This window comes from Lepisosteus oculatus, chromosome 24, assembly GCF_040954835.1.
Source record: "Lepisosteus oculatus isolate fLepOcu1 chromosome 24, fLepOcu1.hap2, whole genome shotgun sequence".
Taxonomy (NCBI): domain Eukaryota; kingdom Metazoa; phylum Chordata; class Actinopteri; order Semionotiformes; family Lepisosteidae; genus Lepisosteus; species Lepisosteus oculatus.
The window spans coordinates 9063868-9085203 of record NC_090719.1 but is presented as its reverse complement, the minus strand read 5'-3'; the positions used below and the strand labels follow the sequence as shown (position 1 = coordinate 9085203).

At 39.5% G+C, this 21336-nt stretch overlaps 1 protein-coding gene across 4 annotated transcripts in view; it reads right to left on the bottom strand.

The window, feature by feature from the left end:
* The window catches only part of gpsm1b (G protein signaling modulator 1b), a 57603-nt gene extending 36559 nt beyond the window's left edge, over positions 1–21044 (bottom strand). The window contains exons 1-3 of one of the 4 annotated variants that reach the window (XM_069183280.1): positions 20877–21044; positions 2039–2260; positions 926–1061 (exon numbers count right to left, since the gene is read on the bottom strand). In XM_069183280.1, coding sequence (XP_069039381.1) covers positions 926–1061; positions 2039–2260; positions 20877–20935 — 417 coding nt within the window. In that variant the 5' untranslated portion in view covers positions 20936–21044. Of the gene's footprint in view, positions 1–925; positions 1062–2038; positions 2261–5880; positions 6869–13124; positions 13291–20876 lie in introns of those variants that run through there. The other 3 variants (XM_069183281.1, XM_069183279.1, XM_069183278.1) reach the window with 3 other exon arrangements.
* Positions 21045–21336: the final 292 nt, after the last annotated feature.

Here is a 21336-nt window from a genome sequence, read left to right as displayed (position 1 = left end):
TTCTGAATGCTTGCTATTTCTGTTGAACGGTTTTCAGTGATGAAAAGAATTGCTACAGAGCTTATATTGACCTCTTTTGTCCTACAATGAATGTTCACCCAAAATGTTTTTTGTTCCAATAAATGAAAGGTAGCTCAGTGATAATCAGATCCTGAAAAGGATGGAGATCCCCAAGCAGACCTGGCGCCATGGGGGGGGGGGGGGGGTTGACAAAAGGGGCCCATCACCCCCTCAACTGAATTGTCCTGCCCCTCAGTTTTGGACAAAAGGATTTTTGAACACTTTAGGTTACTTAACTTGCGCCCTAAAAAATAGTTGTACTTTGTCAATGGTCAGTTAACTACACTAACCCCGAATTCACCGTTATTACTGTACATCGGACTGTTTGACGTGCAGGAGGGCTATCCATCCAGGAACGCACCTATTACATAGTGTCTACGTTATTGGGTGTCAACATTATTACGATCTTGTTGCTCAGGGGGACCGATTCCTTGCAGTAGTTTATACTTATACTTCCAAACGTTATATAATTAGGACCGTAGTTATATAAGTCTGTGCTTTCTGTTGGTTTTACAACTAGATTTTCTTAACGATTCAGAACCTCGTCACCTCCGATGTAGCTACACAAATGAACGTGTGTGGTATTTTGTGGATCCAGGCAATAATAATCGCGAGAGGGCTGATGAACGTGAAACAGTACTTCATCGCTAAATACCAGATTGCTCGTCATCATCTTCTATCATGAAGCACTAGTCAGTGGCATAGTTGCGAAATTTCACTTGGGGAGTTGCAACAGCTCTGTTTCAACTGAAATATCACTGCCACCCCTCAGAATTTCAGACGCCCCCCAATTTTTCCCCTGGTGCCGGCCCTATCCCTCAGTTTACCAGAAATCACGAGTGCTCAGATGCTCTGCTAGATCTACCTTGTCTCCCTGCTCTCGAGAGATCTCCAGGTGTCTCTGGCAGCAGACCACTGCCTCATCGAAACGTCCCAGAACCTTCAATGTGTTCCCAAGGTTACCACTGGCCTTTCCTTCCCCAATCCGGTCCCCGATTGTCCTGGGAATAAATAAGATGCAATGAGCTGCAGCTGCCTGTGAATATTCATTCAAACAGGAAAAAAAAATTAAGCTAATAAAATGATCAGGCTTTGTTTTCCAGTGAGTGACATGTAAAGCAAGATTTAACAATGGTTTAAACTTGGAATAAATGCAACATGAAATTAAGTGTTTTAATAGGCCATAGAATAGACATACATGGCTCAAGGAAAAACTGTCAAATTTAATTGCAATTCACAAAGTGTGTTTAGCACAGTAAACTCATATAATAATTAGACAACATGGAACAATTCATTAGTGAGGAAATGCTTTTTGATCTATATGGTATTTTTTTCTTAAGGTCTGTCTGGAACAAAAGTTCCTGTCTGAGCCACAGAGTAAAAGTTAATGGTAAAATATATAATTTTTACTAACTTACAAATATAAATACCTTCTAACAGAATGCCATAATATTCACGCCCTTCCAGTGATGTCGCATTAAATTTAATTACTGATAATGTATACACATTTTTAGTGGATGTTTTAATCAAAACTTCAATGCTGAAATCATTTTTTGCTTTATGAGTGAAAAAACTGCAAAGAAAAACAAAACTATGGTTTCTAAATATCTGTTGACAAATTCTTTTACCTCCCTCCTTTTTTAGTTTTATAATAATTCCATTATTGTGAAAAAAGAGACTCTTTCTACTCCTTTAGTTATACTGAAAGATATTAAAAACACAACAGATGATTTTTGAAGCCAATCATTGAAACCAATAGTAAGTTGTGTTTTTTTAATTTTTTGAACTCATCCACACCCGAGTTCAGCAAACTCGTGTCCTCATGTAACTGACACAAAGTGGCAACGCGCCTTTGTATCAGTATCAAAAACTGCAGTTTTAATTGTGGGATGTTTTATTTTGTTTTACATTCAGATACCTGACAGGAAAAGAAGGTTTCAGCAGTAGAAGTAGGTAAAGTGAGGATATCTGCCAGTACCTGGCAAGGGTGAGGTCGTGGCGGTGGTATTCCAGGGCCTTGGCATACTCTTTCAGGTAGAAGTAGGCGTTGCCCAGTTGACTGTAAATGGCACTCAGGGTCTTCAGGTCCTCAGTGCCCACCTGAACTGCAGCCTCAAAGAACGCTGTTCCTCCCTTGAAGTCTCCTGTCTTGCAGAGTCGCTCCCCCTCCAGCGCAAGCTCCAGACAGGAGGCCTCCATCCTGTAGCACACAATGAGACACACAACTTAGCATATCCCACTAAATCCATGATGTACGCATAGGCCGTCACAGAAAGGGCGTGAACCAAGTGGTTCCACGGTGACTGACATGACCGTCACAGCCTTCCGGGGAACTTTATCGCAATGTTTTCCCCTTGCACACACACTCTCCTCCAAGATTGGTGCTCTGAAATATCCCCTCATCAGGATAACTACAATTTTACGGTTTTCTCATGATTACTCTGTCCAACTGTCAGAGCACATTTGCTCTTAATGGATCTCTGGGCCCTCAGCTCTCAGGCTCCAAGTCCTGTTCTGCACTCTCAGTGTCATGACATATGTCCTCAGTAGACCACACACTTGGGTCCCTTCATGACCTCCTTCATCTTCGAGGTTAATGCCCATCACTGAACCCTTCTCTCAAGGAACCCCAGGCTCAGTGAATCTCACCCCTCTGCTCTCAGTCCCTTGCTAATCCCTGGAAGTAACAGTTGAAGACTCTCGACTCTCGACTCTCGACTCTCGACTCTCGACTCTCGACTCTCGACTCCTCTTCGACAGTTTTCCTTGCACCTTGATGACACTTTTCTATAGGAGCCACCCTGCTCCTAAACACCTCACATGACCTACTCTTGTTCCAGGATATCACACCTCTGCTGGACTCTTCTGCTCCCTGAAGTAACTCACTCTCAATGACCACTGGCTCACTCATTCTCCACCAGTCAGTCCTCAGACTTTGTGTCCATCTCCAACTGCTGACGTCTCCACCTTACGCCACCAGGCTGGGTCACCCTCATCACGCTCAGAGTTGCTGATGGCTCAATCTTTGCATCCCAGACTCGCATCATAACTGACAACACCCTGGTCAGTGCCTCCACTTTGTGCCCCAGGTTGTACACTTGCAGCTGCCAGCACATCTCTCTCACATACTCAACCATGACTGCCTGTGGTTCACATTACTCACAGCTTTTGGCACATCTCTCTCCCAGATTTCTCCGTTTCATTCATCTTATGGCTTCTAAAGGAAGTGCAATTCCTTAATGCCCAGACCTCAATGTCTTCACTTTAGCCTAATGCCAGAGGTCAGTATTCCATACTTCTTATTCTTAAAGTGAGGGACCTTCTGCTGCACTCCTGCTCTCTGGTGTTCATTTATCAACATACAGCAGACATCTCATTCCTACAGCTCTGTTCTCTTGACTCCTCCACAACAAGTTATCTTCTTTAATCCTCAATCCCCTCTGGAATTGCTGCTCTCAATTGGCTCCCTTTCTAGGGTAACAAACATTTTTGAACACACCAGTTCAACAATTAATACAATGAATTTCCTAACTAATACCCAGTTTCCCTCTGGAACTATAGCTCTTAACACTCCCCTTGCAGAGCATACATGAACATTAACACAGCACCACTCAGAAAAAAGTACCCATCTTTCCCCCACCAAAACCACCACAGGAGCCGCCAGCCTGCTGTTTGTAAAGCTTTCACTGGCTCAGGCATGCAGATCGTCTCACTTGCAGTGCAGAACCTACTCTTTCACTGTGCAGACACTGGCAACACCACTAGGGCTGGTGCTGCTCTCACAGACACAGATACATTTACACTCCCTCATCTTCAGTCCGGCCACTCTCACTGCCTCTCTGCAGCCTGAGCTGGCAGACAGAGAACACTCACACACTGGTGCCTCACTCACTCTGCTCATCCAGCCCTTCTGCCTTACCCTTGTGCCAGGTGAACTACACACAGACCTACACCTAACATGACAGCACCAGTCTCCCTTCTTCGCTGGTCAGAGGCTGGCTCAGACTGACTCCCTAGAAGTTTCTCCTCCCAGGGAAGTACACAGGTAGTATTTATAAGACCACCCACAGCTGTTACTCATTAGATCACCACGTCTCTACAGCTGTAGTCGCTTACCAACACACGTCTCTCTGACATGAAGCTATACTTCTCTAGAATTTTACTCCATATTTTATCATAATCATTATTGTATCTAATTATTTGTGGATACAGAGATGGGAAACCTGCTTCAGATATCCAAAAAGTGAATGTAAAAACAAATACATATTTTTTACATTTTGAATTGCTCATTCAGTGTCCTAGTCTGTTAATATTGAACATGTGCCATTTGGATTTTATGCAAGTTTTCTGGGTGACTGACAATTTCTGTAGGAGCTCCCACAACATTCACAGCTGCCTCCCTATAGCCTCTTTCTGACCAAAACTTCATTCCATCTCATTTTTTTAATATGTAACAATGCTGAAAATTGCAAATTGAAAGCACCCACATTTACTTGAATTAATGTCTTTTAATGTGGTTTAAAGACTCAGCAAAAGAATAAAAGAATAAATACAAGATTTTTATGGTGAACTTCCAGACGAAATTTTGTTTGAATAATGAGAAGCAGATTTCATGTTTTTTTTTAGTTTGAGTAAACATCTTACTTTCAGCCTTGCTTTTATATTGTAGCAACACCTTTTCCTATCCACTGCAGAAAATCACAGCTGTATCCTCGATGCCCTTGCTGAGCTTAGCTGCTCAGCTGTACAAAAAGATGTTTCCTTCCATCTGCTCTGATATCTGCTAATTTTCAGAATGTTTTTTTAAACGGTAACTTTTAGCTGTTCTAGTGAACCTATAGTTTTAAATACAGGATGGTGTCTGACAAAGCCTGTCTTTATGAATGGTATTACAGTCAGCCAGGGTTTACAGTTTCCCCTGTCACTGGAGATAGAACAGGTCAGAACACTCCTTTCCTTCAGCTTTACTTTTTCTCTCCAGCTCATGGGAGGAGAAAACAGCAAATCCTATTGCAGTGAGCATTGCCTGATATAAACACCAAGGTGCTGTCATAGTAACAGCACTAGTAAGAGCAGCCTGGTATTTTGCTGTTCCCTAAATGTCAGATAACAACTGCCTGTTTTTGGCTTGTACTATTTTTGTCCTTTTAAAAATGTTATCCTGAGAAGAGATACAGTATCCTGAAAAAATATGGAACGTAATTAAAAGCATTAAAAAAGTAAATTATAAATGCGATAGGTCTTTAAAAGCTTCTCTTCAACAAACCATATTACATCTGTACATTTTCTGAAAGCAAACAATTACTGGAAAGAATATCTACATAACTACATTTTCATAGATGTTAAAAATGACTGCAATGAAAAAGGTTAATTAGGAATAAACAATCAGTTACACATAATGTTAAAATAGATAAATAAGCCATTTTGGCCACTTCCACTATCCTGCTCTACTGGAAACTGATTTGCTCCAAAGGCTGAGAAAATACCAGACAATCCCGACTAAATGAAACAAATCATATTAGTGAACATAACAGGACAGGAAAACAAACCTGCCTGGAATTATTTTTAAGAGGAAATCCACAATGAAGAGTCCAATTTTACAGCACCTTTATCAATTTACTTAATTATTCTGCACAAAAGTAATGACAAGCTTGTTTTCAAATGAATTGCATTCATCTCATGTCTTTCTCACACAATCCATGTTTTAATGGAGTTGAAAGAAGCAATGCTTTGCTCAATGTCTGAATTCATAATGATACAATCCAACCAGGGAACGAAGTTGCCATTTACAGTACCTGCTTTGAGTTGAGCTTACATTACCTCTTCTTGTGTTTGTTGCGAGTCTTTCGTACATAGATCCAAAGCTCCAAATCCAGGGGCCGCAGGAGAGGCCTGGGTCGAGGCCCAGAGTGTGCCAGCCTGCAAATAGCCCTCTCTGCCATACTGAGGGGACATTCTGTAGGCATCCCAAAAAGTTCCCTTGAATTAGATTCAGTGTTCCTGTGACCCTTCCTCAAATGAAAGTCTTGTTATCAATTGTCTTCTTGCTTTGCCCACTTTTCTGAACCAAGTGATAAGACCCTGTCCTAAGACATCAACAACAGTTACGACCCAGACAGCTTCATTAAACTGATTCAGAAAGCGAATGCTGCCACCACCACTGTCTGGATGGGCTTTTAGGCAACACGACAGAAAACCTAAGGCCTGATCTCCTTGTGCACTCTCTTTAATCGCCCAAGAGGAGAGCTACAGTAGATCCCTGACTGGTCTATCTCAAATCTTCTCTGATAAATAACAAGGAAAGTGACAATGTTTTCTTATGAAGTAATTCCTAAAACAGCAATTCTTTATTAAAGGACAGTCGAAATCCATTCAAAATGTTTTTTTCTTTCAACAAATATCATATCTGCTTCTAAATGCGACCCAAGAAAAATGCCTGACTTCTCCAGGCTGCAAAAAAAAAAATTATCATGCAATTCCAATATACAGTAAGTACATTTTTAAATTAATCACTTTTAATGGCAATGCATAGCCACCTATATGATACGTTGTACTGACAATACTGACAATGCCAAAACATAAATCAAGAGGTTGGTGAGTTCCTCAAAAGATGTCCCTGATAATAAAGAAGGAAGCCAAGTAAAATATCCAAAGCTTGCACCCAACTTTCCACAGTCTTGAAATTCATCTTTAACTATCAGATCCGAAATACACTAAAAAAAAACGTGTCCAATATTACTGATCTGCAAACATCTGAACAGCAGAATCCGAAATGTCCATGCCTGTGTGCATCTTGTTAGTCGTACAGTAGTCTTTCCCCTTGCTTCCCCGCTGTGTCTCTGCAGCTAATACTTTAGTGAGAGTCTCAATCTGCTCTAATTCTACAATCTGCCTGCCTCAGCAAGAACACAATAGAGACGTGCTTAATAATCCTGCACGCAGCTGACCCCAGTATAAATTCATGCCTGTGAAGGTCAAAGCAAATCAGGGTAACAGTCAGCATAATAAATAATGTCATAAGTCTAAATGACATTCATCGCTGGCTTTTAAGTTGAAATACTATGAGTCAGTTGTACTAAAGAAGGGCTGTCACAGCACAAACATAAGGTGATTTCCAGTATGTTGCAACAATTTACAAAGTAGACATGGTGCTCAATGTATTGAGAACAAATGAGTTATTGAAAAGAACTAACATATACAGTACTAATTTAAATATTGGTTGTGGCACTTTAGTGATTCAAGCATTTGTACAAACCTCACCCCACATTTGTGATTTATACAAGACTGACCATAATTAAAAACCCATCAAAGGCATAACCTCAAAGAAAAAATACCTCAACAAACTATTTTGGAAAACTTCTCTCATACCATAGAGCATGATTCACAAATCACCTGATTTCTGAACTGATGGTGATAGATTTCTAATACTTTAAACATTTACAATTCTTTAGGACATTGCAACAAGGTAAGCAACAGGATTACAAATGGTGACATAAAATTCCACGTATTAAAAAGTTAGACTGCCAGTATAAACCTCTGGTTTTCGTATGAAACTTAACATGAGGGTGGTCATGTTACCAAAGGATTTTATATGTGTATAAATAAAGTATTTGTAAAGTACAGTTCGCTTACAAATACACACTGAAACATTGTTTTTGTATTAACTATCTTAACAGAAATGGTACAATTTTGATTATGTTCTGTGACAAAGTAGTATTAGTAATACTAATAATACTAATACTACTACTACTACTAATAATAATAATATAAAAGTTAAATAGTGCTTTTCTGGACACTCAAAGCTCTTTACAGGTAATGGGCAATCCCCTCCACCACCAATTTACAGAGCCCACCTGGATGATGCAATGGTACATAGTGCAACAGTATCACTGGGGAGGAGAACAGACTGATGAAGCCAGTTCAGAGATGGGAATTATTAGGAGGTCATGATTAGTAAAGACCAGGGGGAAATTTGACCAGGACGCTGGGGTTATCCCCCTACTCTTTTCAAGAAGTGCCCTGTGATTTTTGATGACCACAGATAGGTCAGGACCTTGGTTTTACGTCTCGTCTGAAAGACAATGCCTTTTTACTATACAGTGTCCCCATCACTATAATGGGGCAGGGTGGGCACCCCCTACCTGTCACACTAACACCACTTTTAGCAGCAACCTTAGTTTTTCCCAGTTTACTCCATGCAGGTGTTGCTTCAGAACCAGAATTGAAACCAGGGCCACAATTCAAGGCAGCAATATAAAATACCGTATCACTGAGCTGCCCGCAAGAGAAAATAATACACAAAAATCAATAAGAGACAAAAGCAGATATAGCAATACCTGGAAAATAAAGACAATTTAAAGTTGTGCCTTGAGATCAGTTGCTTAACACCCCCTTCAAAACCAGTCTTGTCTAATTTTAGTTTTTGAACAGACCTGTTTGTGCTTGTGTTTCTGGTATACATTTACCAGAAAATAAGCAAATCTATCCCAAAGGAAAATCACACCATCAAATGACACGTTCTTCCAATATATTTGTTATGCTTTCCCCTGGGATGAGGAATGTATCAGCCTCCAGTGTGTAGTTCCTTACTGATCAGAGACACTGTTGAAAGCATTTAAACTCTGTGTGTGTTCTGAGTCCCCCAAAGGGAGTGTGACAACAGATCGGCAGTCTGTAGCAGTTAAACTGATTTGCTGTGTTTCACAGCTCTGATCCGCCATCAATTATGCATGCTTCCCATACATTTTTAATGGAAAACAGTTAAACTGGAGCCAGAAAATCAAGTGAGTGTTTAAGTGCTGATGTTTTATTTAAAACGACACAACCATAATAGGAAACTGCCATGTTCAAAGATCACTGAGTGGCTGTAAGCATTATAAGCAGGCCTGGCTGGCTGCCAGACTTTCCCGAAACAAACTTTTCCACTGTGGCTGAAATTGAATTATAAAACATTTGGTAATAATAGTACATTCGAGTCAGGACATTTTAAGCAGTTTACAAGGAGTTTATAACGAAGGTCTGGGAGGGACGACAACAGCCAAGTTCAATCAGATTCAGCTGTCAGTAATTCTTCGTCATTCTTGATGTCATTTCCTCACCTAAAACACTATATATACTGTACTCTCCCCTTCTCTCCCTCTCATACATCTTCTTGCATCCCACCTCCACCCCATGTCCACCTCTACAGCTGCCACTTGGTCACTCCTCACTCTGAATGAGGGTCTCAGCTTCAGCTTCAACTGGGGCAGTGTGGTGGCAGTGTGGTGGCTCTGTGGCTAAGGATCTGTGCCTGTGGCTAGAAGGTTGCTGGTTCGTAGAGGAGTCCTATTCTGTTGGGCCCTTGAGCAAATTGTATTCACTAAAAAAAAATCCGCAATTCTTTCAGCACACTTAATTCTTGAGTGTTGATATTCCTATGGAGGAGGAGAATGTGCAGATCTGGTGACTTGAGATCAAGAAGTTGCTGGAACCCAAATGAAGGGTTTAACGTACTTCAAAGAGGCACAATTGCTAAGGAAAGCCAAGGTAGAAATTCAAAGCAAGAGGTTTGCTCTCACCAAATGAATGGAACACAGAGACCCAGTTCCCTCACCTTACATGATATTGTTTTTTACATTTTATCCTAACTCATTAGTCATATTTCAGCACCAATGTAGCTCTCTGTGATGGTCAATCAACTCATGTCTGTGTTGAGCTATGACACAAAATAAAATGGATGGTGCAAGTTAAAGGAATTTTAGAGAGAAAAATCTGTCCAGAAATGTTTCTTGACAGCCCAGGAGATATATTGGTATCAAATTTGCTGAGAGGACTAGCACTCGCCATCTCTCAGAGGTACTTACCAGTGCCTGAGCCACACTGCAAGATATTCCATCTGCCAAACCTCCAGCCAATTGGTCTGGGAGATTGAGGTGCTGTCAGAGTGTGTTTTTACAAAATATGAGACTTGCTACACATGGCAATTTTAATGTCACTCTTGAATAAACAAAATGATATGATTTGCCAAAGCGTCCATGAATATTTTACCACTCTGCCTCACTTTTCAGTCTTAATCTGTTCTGCTGTGCATGTAATGGGCATCTTCAGATCAAGTTTATTGTAAAAAAGTTTCCATGGAACGTACCCAGTTTTCTTTCAATACACTGATTAATAACAAGACTGGGTCCTGTGCAGCTGCACAGAGGCATCTTGTCAGCTGCCTCTACAAGGATTAAGTTCCCAAGCAGTCTAATCTGGAATTACAGTAAAGATGAGCCCTGGAAACCAATGGGATTAAAAGGGAGAAGGCCAGTTTATTAAGATGAGAGCAAAGGCTTTTCCTGTGGGTTAGTGACTTCACTCATTTCTCCTGTTTTATCTCCTGGCACTGAAATACAAAAAGGGAATCTAAAGATTTGACTCTAACTCAGCCCCTGCTGTGCTGTGAGCAGAACTGATGTCCTTTTTTTCTTTTTCTCTCTTTGTCCTTTTTTCAAATCCTCTAAAAATAACCAAAGAGCTGTGATTTTTTTTTGTCTTAAGTTTCTTATGTAATTGTTCTGCCCCTGTTAAGTAGCAGAATGATCTGTCTTCCTACTCAAACCATGATGCTGGGAACTCATCAAAACACAAAAACATACGCAAAAAACACAGGCAGGTTTTTTGTACCTGCAAACTGATGGAAACTCAGTGTAAAGGTATTATTCACAAGTAAAGTTAGAGGTGGAGTGTAGGATTTGTGGTGCTGTTTGGCATTAAGATTAGAGACTATATAGGGATTTTGTTTTAATTTTAAAGATTTGAACTCAAACGCAATCATTACATTCCACACAGTTTAGCTTTGCAACACAATACCATTATGAATGCTGCTACCATGGCCATTGGAATATGTCAACACTGCTATTTGTGACCTTGAAGGGCAATGGGTTTCACACAGGACTCAATGCTCTACCCATTTATATCTGCTGTTCTTTTAAAGCCATAAATCGCAGGTTAAGTGACAAAATCACACTGTGAATTTCGCTGTTACAGGAAGCACAATTTAGAAATTTCCGTTCTTCTATTAAATGTCTTTCCCACAGTGTTAGGTGTTTTAAGTGTCCTCCCAAACAAAACCACATCTATGTCTTTTTTGTTCTCGCAGTACTTCAGAGAGCACTAGGCAAATTTGATTCTTTTGCAAATCTAAGATATAAAGAGGATCATATAAATGCTGTAAAATTGAAAGTAGTCTTGTGAGGTCTTATTGGAGTGGACAAAATACAGCACTTTAGGCCTAAATTTGTCTGTGCCTCTTCTAATCTGTAATACATCCAGTGCAGTAATTACCCCTTAATTGCCATATTGTGTTACCGAATGTCTTCTTTAAAAATATGAGAGCAACTTAACTAAGAATTATTTTCTGTTGTAGCTGTCTGGTGGCCAGCATGTAATTGATATCTGTAATGTCAAGTTATTGACTGCTCTGCCGATATGCTATGTTAATAAAGGTTTGGATTTTTAGCTTCTTTTTTGAGAGCTTCATTTTATGTGTTATGATATAATGCCAGCTTTGGACTGTCTAGCCAATGAACCCAATAAATGATTTAAGACACACCACTGTGCTTTATTATCTAATTGTAGACAGAAAGCTCTATCCATCCTTCACCAAATTTCCAAACCCTCTTCTTTTCAGCGCTTGGTTTGTAATGTATTTTTAACTGAATTCTGAAAAAACAGGAGTGCTGGTTACAGCTGTTGAAATTATTTCTAACTTACACAGAAATAAATAGCAGAAGTACAAGAAGTAGGAGGCATCTTTGAAATATGGGCCAAGAGCACTGTGGTGTACCAGAAGTGTTGCCCTCCAGAAAGTTTATATTCTTTCCTTTGCTTTTAGCCTCTATAGCAACACAGTCAACAGAGCCTGGCTGGCACACAGGTAGAGTGTGGCCTTAGTTTAACTGAAAAGGGAGAAGAACAGATTATACAGTACCCGGTGAGTTCATTTATATTATATAAATAGATTACCCTTTTTATTTATAAAAGATAAAAGTTTTATAATTTCATGTTTTCATAAAAAGTTGTGCTCCAGTAATTTCACATTTTAATTACTATTGCTCTGAATTTCCTACTGTGAGCTTTCTAAATATCTCTTCAACCATTGCTACTGGGGCTTTAAAGAAAACACATTTGTGGTACTTGAAGCCGCACATGGAAAGAGAATGACAAATCTGGAACAGCGCTTAGCCAAGTACAGGGAAAATATAGTCCAACACATATCATAGTGCAGAATTAAAGGCAAATATTTCCTTGTGGATCACAAAACATATTTTGAGAAGTAAACCCAAATGGTATAACATTGGCAGTTTCTGGCCCTTAGTAATACAGTCACAGTACTTTAGCCTGAAGACGTATTAATCTTTTAACATAGTATCTTTATATTATTGAAATCTTTGACCGAAGAAATCATCAAGAACACTAAAAGAAAACTGCCCGTGAGCTTGACTGTGCATCTCAGTATTGCCAGGATAATAGACGAGGGTACAGAGGCAAGTTTCCCAACACGTCTCCGACTGAGGTTAGAAAGAGAATGAATGCCTGCGGCTCAGCTCTTTCCTTTCAGTATCGGCTCCAGCTTTAATTTGACTGTTTGGAGACAATTGGGCTATAATTACATGCCTGTGGTCATAGGAGACAGTGTATTTCTGCCTTTTGAATAAAACTTGTTGGCTGCCTAAATGACTGTACTGTAAGTGTGTTTCATTGGATCGCCCAGTAACCGGTCCATAAGAAAAATAGAACGCTTACAAAGGAGGACGTCGTTTAATCTGTTTTGCTCATTTGATTGGTAATAACTTGTTAATCGGAAACTATAATTCAGTCGTTTCTTAAAGATCTGGCTTTGATTATGTCTGGATTGTTTGTCTCTGGCTCCCATGGCTGTTTAAATAATTACCTTCGCATTTGGTGCTTCTTCCAGGACATGCTCAGTAGAACATTTTTAAACACGTTTAACCTTGAAAAACAATGAAAAGGTGCACTCCTGCCCTTTTGTCTTTATCAGCCCTTCTCTGTGCTACTGTGCATATCCTGTGCTCTCTTACCTTGAATTGTAAACTCCTTTTTGTGTCGCGGCGTCACACAAAGATACATTCCTCTGGTTTGTTTCTTGGTGATTCACATGTGGTCATCGGGAACTCAGCATCTTCCATTCCTCGGCATTATTGTTTCACTGTCTTGCTTGCACTACTACGGCTCCTTCTCTCACAGTCGCTGCTCTGAAAATATCCAAGTTCCACCAATCCACAGTCCACTCCCCCAACCTCTCTCTCTTGCTGCTCTGCCATTGTCGTGAGTCCAAAACCTCTATTCAATCCCCCGACTCTCACCCTTAGGCTCTTTCAGACTTTCCTCTTAATACCAGGCTAGAAATATTTTGCTCCTAACTATGAGAGAACTGTGGTCACGTTGGCACCAATTGCATTCAGACAGAGGACTGTAATTAGACAATGCTAATCCACAGTAAATTAGAGGGATGCAGGTCTGGTTGCCGTGGCAACAAACCAAGGCCCCAGAACAACCTGGACCCAAGAATCTCTCTCCGCCTTTCTCCGTTGCACTTCTTAAACTTCCAGCCATGTCTCCCTGCTTTCTTTCTTTCACTTTCTTCGAAGTTTTATCTCCCTCATCTTTCTGTTACTGTATGTCAGTATTTTCTTGTCTCTCTTTTCTTTCTGTGTATCCTCTGAAGAGTAGCCCAGCTCATTCCAACACAGCTGGAATACATTAGCCTGCTCATTGAGGCTTGGCTGGGGTGATTTTTGAAGGAGACTAACTGCATATATGAGACTACAGAGTGAGTAGTCTGGAAGACAGGGACTGAGATGTGTTTAAATCTGATGAAGTCTGAGTACATGTCAAGTTGTATATGAAAGAATTATCTTTGCACTGTTGCAAGGATTGAGTGGAGGAAAATGGTAGGCTTAAACATCTTTAAGTTTTACGTCCACATACTGTACTATACCAAAGTCTTTTTAGAGTATTTAAGTGTTTTGAATGAGTGATCTGTGGTCATATTGTCTCTAAGTTATTCAGCTCTATCAACAAGCACACATTGACTCTTAAGTCTTTCAGCCCAAAGCACAGCTTCTGCAAAAGCTCTTTACGATTTTGACAAAGACAGCTGAATCTGGAACCAAATGGGGAGGAGTTTGCCTCAAATCCAACCTGTGTTCTAGGCCAAACCCCTGTTGCCATTTCAAGATAATTAACTCATAAATTGTGGTAGAAAAGTCACAAACTGAATTAAGCTATCTTACAAAGAGGGTTCTGGAGAGATAGTTTTAGTTTAAATGAAGAGATTTTTTTAAAGTAAACATTCAAATTGCAGAAGAGGGGACAAGGTGCCGAGACAAATTAATAGTGGGTCTCCTCACCTCTCCATTCTGCTCAGACAAGGGGTGCTTCTCTGCTCCGTGGGCTCTGCAACATACTGTAGCACGCTGATTGATTCAATGCAATGGTATGCTTCAAGTACCGCCATAGGCAAACACTTTATTGATCATTATAGTTTCATAATCCTCAGACAGAAAAGGGATACATAGATAGCTCTAAGCAAAAAGCTTCATGGAATCTAATGGAATTTAAATCCTATGAATCTGTATTATTAATGCCATTCAGGTCTGCCATGTCTACTAAGATCCTGGTGTTGGTGGTGGCAATAGCAGGAGAGGTCACGGAGGACCAGAAAGCAAACAGAGCTCACATGTGCTGGCTTGTGCCAGGGGGTAGCAATTTGTGTGTGTTGCCTGGCTTTGACACTACGCACAATGAGATTGAAATTGCCATTTCAAACACACATGTTTTGATACCACTGGAGCAACAAATGCTGCAACACTAGCACAAAAGAAGCCTCACATAAAAGCACATCTGGGCAGAGAACTGAAACAGATAACAACATTAATTAAAAGTCACCCATTGATGTTAAACAACATTGTTCAATGTGCTTTTTCCACAGGGATTGGCTAACTGTATAAGTATCTTGCTGCAATATTTAGACTGTACAAAAAATATCAGAAGCAATGTTTATCCGTCTGGCAGGAATACATTTTATGTGCATTTACTCAGTATCATTACATTGCTACACTGAGTAAACATTGCATCATGCAATACAGACTTGTCTTTCAAATTCAAACCCTTAAATTAACACATCTTAAAAGTCAGCCTGAGACAACTGGAATTTATTGACACAAAGACAAAAGAGACAAAATCGGGTGTGGTCATTTCACCCAGTTTTTTTCAAATCAAGTTTTGATGGCCAAATGTATCATTTCAGTGTGAATCATGACAGATGACTTAGTGTTTTTCTCTGACAGATGTACATTACAAAATGCTTTCTATGACTGATGCTATACTATGAATGTATCTCCTTTTACATTCTGTATGGAAATATATGTTTTAATCTCTTTCTTGACAATTATGGTAACACTTAACTTTGGCCAGGGCTGCATTTTGTTTATAAAAGGCCTTCAGAATTACTGTACTCAGAGCATAGCAGGAAAATATACATTTTTGTGGGTGCCTATTTTGTTTACTGGAAGAGGGCCTTATCTGTTAGTTAAAACTCATTTCAAAATATCACTGAGCTGTGCTGTGACCCTTGTCAACTACAGACACTTGCCAACCTGGGATTTATGCAGTGAATGGGTTTATTAATGAGGTGAAAAAGCTGTCATGGTGTTTTAATGTGAAAATATGAATTTAACATCTATTTTTATGAAAGCCCCTCATTGACTGAAAATGGCTAATGTCACGTATGTCCACAAATAGAATCACAATACTGAAACAAGTAATTACAGACCAACAAATCTTAAATCTATCAAATGTAAGGTTGTGGAGATGATAAATTGGACTAAACTGGAAAATCAGCTCTATGGTAATAGTATTATAGGAAACGGTCAAAAGGGATTTAGAAAAGAAAGGTGATAGTTCTTTGAGCCCAGGAATATACAGAACATGGCTGCTCTTTTCTGAGCATATACAAACACGCTCATTCCAGACCAACAAGTAATGTAATAATCAATATCTTAAATGAGTTCTTACAGCTGAGAAATATGCCATATAAATACTGTTTTTATTTCCAGGAATCATCCAAATGCATGCATTTATTGGAAGTCCTACCACAGTTAGGAATTCATCTTTTATGTGGAGCTTTTCAAAAACCTTTTAGTAATGAACATACTGTACACCATATCGATAGGCTCTGTTTGAATCCGTTACTGCATTACAGACCTGGAAATGTAGGCCTGAGGTCTCAACTTCAAGTACTGCTAGTGCTAAAACAGAAACAGTGATTGTTCTCAGTAACTCTGCACCTCAGCTATGCATCGATGATCATGAGTTAAGGTATGCAGTGTCCCTGGAGCTCAGGTGTCAGCCTCCAGGCAAAGGCAGATATTGGGATAAATGACATCGGCATAAAGAGCACACTTTCTGTCCGTGATAAATGGAAATCCGTTGTGAACAAATCATTTGTGTTTACCTGCACCATACTAAGATGAACAACTATGCAAATGTTTAGCCGTCAACACAAGAGCTTGAGCACATGTTGCACTGTAGAAGGCTTCAGCTTTTTAAATCACAGGAAACATTTCCATAGCAAAGGCAGTTTGTACAGAAGAGATGGATAACATCAAACTGAGGTGCAGCATTTGTCTTGGCTTATCCACAAACAAAATTACAAGAAATCTTAAATAGCATGGAATGGCAGAGAATCTAAAGAAAATGTCAAGGGAGATACACAAGCAGCAAAGTCAAAGACAGGACCCAAGGGAAAAATGAAACATCAAAGTACTGACATAATTTAAGTATTTATGCATAATGCTTAGATCATTAGAAAATAAATACATAATATTGAGGTGATCACGTTAACAATTGATTAGGACGTACTGTAAATGGATACAACATTTGTGGATACACAGTGTCCTGGACAAACAAGAGAGAGATGAAAGAGAAGGACATGTACTGTAGCACTACTGTATATTATAAAAAAGCACAGTTACAAGTATGCCACAGGTCCCCAAATCCACATATAGTACTAATATTATATTGCATAATGTAATGTATTTTATATTATGTAATTGTATTGTGTAAATGTGGAAAAGAAGAAAACGATTTAATGGAGGACATCAACTTTCCTCATTTAGTCTGTGACAAAACGATATGAATGGATGTTGATGTTAATGTAAGTTCATTAATGATTGCTTTCATACTCAGTTTGCCAGAGGACCTATAAGAAGGAATCCTAATATTATTCTTTAAAAAAAAAAAAGCCCAGAATGAGAAAAGATACCCCATTACAGAACCGTGATCATTTGCTGTATATTGCTTGATTTGACATGATTGTCAAAACTGTACAGGTAGACTTTAAATTAAATATTATGAATTTCAGGAAAGTGAATGATAATGAGATATAACTGTAGAATGGGACACAGTGGATATGTGATCAGTAGAAAATTAATGGAAACAGTTTAAAAGTACTATACTAGAAGCACAGGAAAACTGTATTCCAAGTGTCATTAAATCATAAATATAGAAAGCAGTGACACAAAAGGATTAATAAATTAATATATAAGGAGAAAAAAAACAATTAATGGGAATATACTACACTTACACTTACAGACTAAAAGATTTTTACAGTCTGGATTGGAAAAGACTGCGAGTGAGTTTGATACAAGTATTCAAAATCCACAAAGGCATTTACAATGTCAAACCAATGATCTGCTTCAGACTCAACTCAAGTGAAAACAACAGGAAAGAGCATTTCATACAGAACAGGAGGCACTTTTTTACTCAAAGGGTTGTGGGGGTTGTAACAAGCTACCCAGACATGCTGATGAAGATGATACCCTGATCTCTTCCACGAAACAACGTAATTAGATCCTCAGATTAATTAGCTACTAAAAACCCAAAAAACACTTCTTGTTTGCAAGTACAGTAGTCCTATATTAATTTATATGCATTTTTATATAATTTCAGATACAGTGCAATGGAAGGATAGTCAAAGTACAGAGAATTAGCACTGTACTCAATAGTGCACAAGCCATAAATAACACTATATGAAGAATCATATTAATCATATGACTCTATATGAAGATCATATACTATATGAAGATCAAATAATCTATTTTCTATGCAATGTTCTGTAATGTTGATATCCTGTGTGTACCCAAAATGAGACTCGTACTGTACATAGGGGATGAATTCTGCTGTGTGGCTCAGTGAATGTGGTACACAGTTAATAAGACTATCACAAATTCTGTTTCTATTGATGCATTTAAATTGGGTCTGAAAACATTGCACAATGCTGTTTAATATTTAATTTTCCTGTGTCTTACTGTGTATCGTTTTTTTTTTCTGTTTGGTGCTTTCGATATGTCATATACAATACATTACAGTTTTTTATTACTATTGTAAGTTTCAACAAGTAGCGATAAGAGCCGTGCCAATTTTGAACTGCTCCTTTGAGTCAGGCATTATAAGAAATGTAACAGTCAGCTGTATCTTTTACTCCAAGAGTGAACTAAAAATGAAGGCAACGAATTACACAGATTTGTACAAGAATAGAAAATAAAATTTAAACGGCTAACTCAAGGTTTGTGCTCTATAAAAGAACATACAGTATTAAACTTTTCTTAGTTGTCTGGGGGGTGATATACAGTCCTCCTTGAAGCCTTGTTGTGGCACATAACTGAAATAACAGCTGAAAAAGAGTATACTGTAGCACTGTACATGCAGCCTCAGAGCTGTAGCCTGTGAATAGCCCGTGGATGTCAATTCACACCTCCATCTCATTAGCATTCCCATTTTCCTCTCAGAGCACCCTGAAACAGCTGAGTGTGGAGGCTGCTGGGCTGGAGGAGGAGTGGGCATACTGTGATTAAGTCAGTCGTTTCCTTTGAGAATTATCTCAGTCTTCACCCTTTCATTTTGCTACCTTCTTTAGTACAGCTACCCCAAGCTGGAGCAAAGTATTGTGGGTGTCCAGAACAAGCTTTACCGGTTGTGTTGTTGAAACAGATTGCCGGAGGTCCTTTATTAACTTGCTAGATATGACACTTCGATCGATCAGTTACCCAAAACCAAGCAAGCACGCTTCATGATCGCTTGCTTCTAACTAGTCTTATGCATTCTTGTGAGCTGTAATGGAAAGTACCCAGAGATCAGCTGGCAGTCTGCAAGACTCAGGAGTCCGTGTGGCCAATTGTTAAAATAATTGATTTTTGCGCCCTTGTCAAAGTAAGCCCACTTTAGAGAAGTACTGTAAATGTTGTACTAATACACGTCTGACTGTGTATGCAAAACCACAGAGGATTAAATTCCATTTGTTTTCTAACTTTCATTTTGAATCATGCATTTCATTTCAGAACTTGTTTTCATGGAACAAAGTACAGCACATGGGTATTAGTGTAAGTTTCTGGTATAGATGCATATTTACATTACACTATTATATATACATCAGTATTTGCATACATTTCCATTTGAGTTTTCTGATATCTCCTTATGTACTGAGACATTGTTTCATAAACCTAGCAGTAATAAATGGTGTTAATTTATATCTAACTTCCCCAGTAAATATTTACAGATAAAAAACCATTTAGTCAATTTGCCTAGAACCATTCTAATTTATAAATTTGAGTGCTACCTGTATGTGCAATCTTAATTGTAATATTATTTTAAGCCAAAAAAAATCTTTACTAAAGTAACTTTTGCACTAATGTGGTCTATGGTCACCAATATCGTTACTGTATTTTGTTTTTGTTACAGTGCATAATTAGTTACTTATTTAGCCAATGATTGAGTCTCAATTATATACCTCTTGAAGTTTTTGATTTAAACAATTATGATACTTTAGGCTGCTGTGTATTAATCTATTCTTGCTGCTGTCCTCTATTTACGATCATCAGCAAATTCACAAATTTTATATATAAGGACACAACTCTTGTACTTGCACACAGAGGTGAAACAGCACAAACCCGAGCTTCAGCAAAGTACCTCTTAGATTGTAGAAAACAAGTTATTTTCTCCTGTATAGTATGTGACCTCTCAACTTCCACAAGAGCAGCAGTGAGATGTTGGATAAATTGTAGGGCAATCTTCAGATTCCCACTGACAAAAGGGAGTGTGGTGCAGTGCAACTTCTCCCACTAGTCATGTTTCTTTGACACGCTGCCTTCAAACCCTGTCACCTCCTCTCAAGGAAATTCCACATCACACACACATTCTGCTGCACAGGCAGCACAAACACGAGCAGAAGCGCACACAGCTCTCTGAACGAGCCTGACACTGCGCTGTGTGTGAACTCAGTAAAGCACGAGGGGAACTACAGAGGAAGCACAGCAGAGCACTGAAAGTGTGGTGGCGTAGAGTATGTAAATAGTGCAGCGGTAAAGAATACAAATTTACCACAGGTGAAAGGTACACACAGCATTGCCAGAGATTTGTCCCCTCTATAGATCCACCTTCATATTTTGAAGCATTTAAGGTGGTTTGGTCACAAAACCCCAGCTCCTTCTCTACATTTACCAGTTAACAGCCTCATAAACATTTAAACATTCCTGCCAGCTACAGCAGTTGTCCCCTTTTCGCAATTTTGTAGCCCATTTGAATGCATTACTTGTGGTATTTTAGAGAAAACAGTGTCCAAGAATTGGTTCAGTGTACTACCACACCAATCCACACACTCCCTGCTTAACTCCTCCTGTGTTCAGACAGCTTGCCGGCTAACTGTAATCAGCTCATTTCTCCCCCACCAGGCTCTGTGCCTGCCCCCTCCCTCACCCTCCCTCAGGTCCTACCTGGAGTGTAGCCTTTTGCTGGCTGGTTCCTGGTCCACACCATTAGGAGACAGAGCCATGAGCTCTGCAGAGCAAGTCCCCGGTGTGGTGCTGTTTTGTCAGCTTCTTCCTTGGTGCACTAACAGCAGTTCTGTGGCAATGGCAGCCGTCAGGAAGTGATGTATTGTACAAATAAACCATAAAGGCAGGCCCCACCTCCGGCCGTGACATCACCCAGAGGGAGCTGGGCTAGAGAAGGCTGCTACAGTAGCTGCTCACTCTGAATACAGATTTCCCCCTAGGCTAAGACATGCACACGCTGTGCTCTCTCTCTCTCTGCCTTGATTACTGTGCTTTCTCTTTCTTTATCAGTCACATTTCTTCACTTTTGTGTGTGTGTGTGGGGGGGGTTGTTTTGTTGTTTCTTCATTCTCTATCTATGTTTTTTTGGTGTCCTTGCTAAAGCTAAAAACATTTCTCT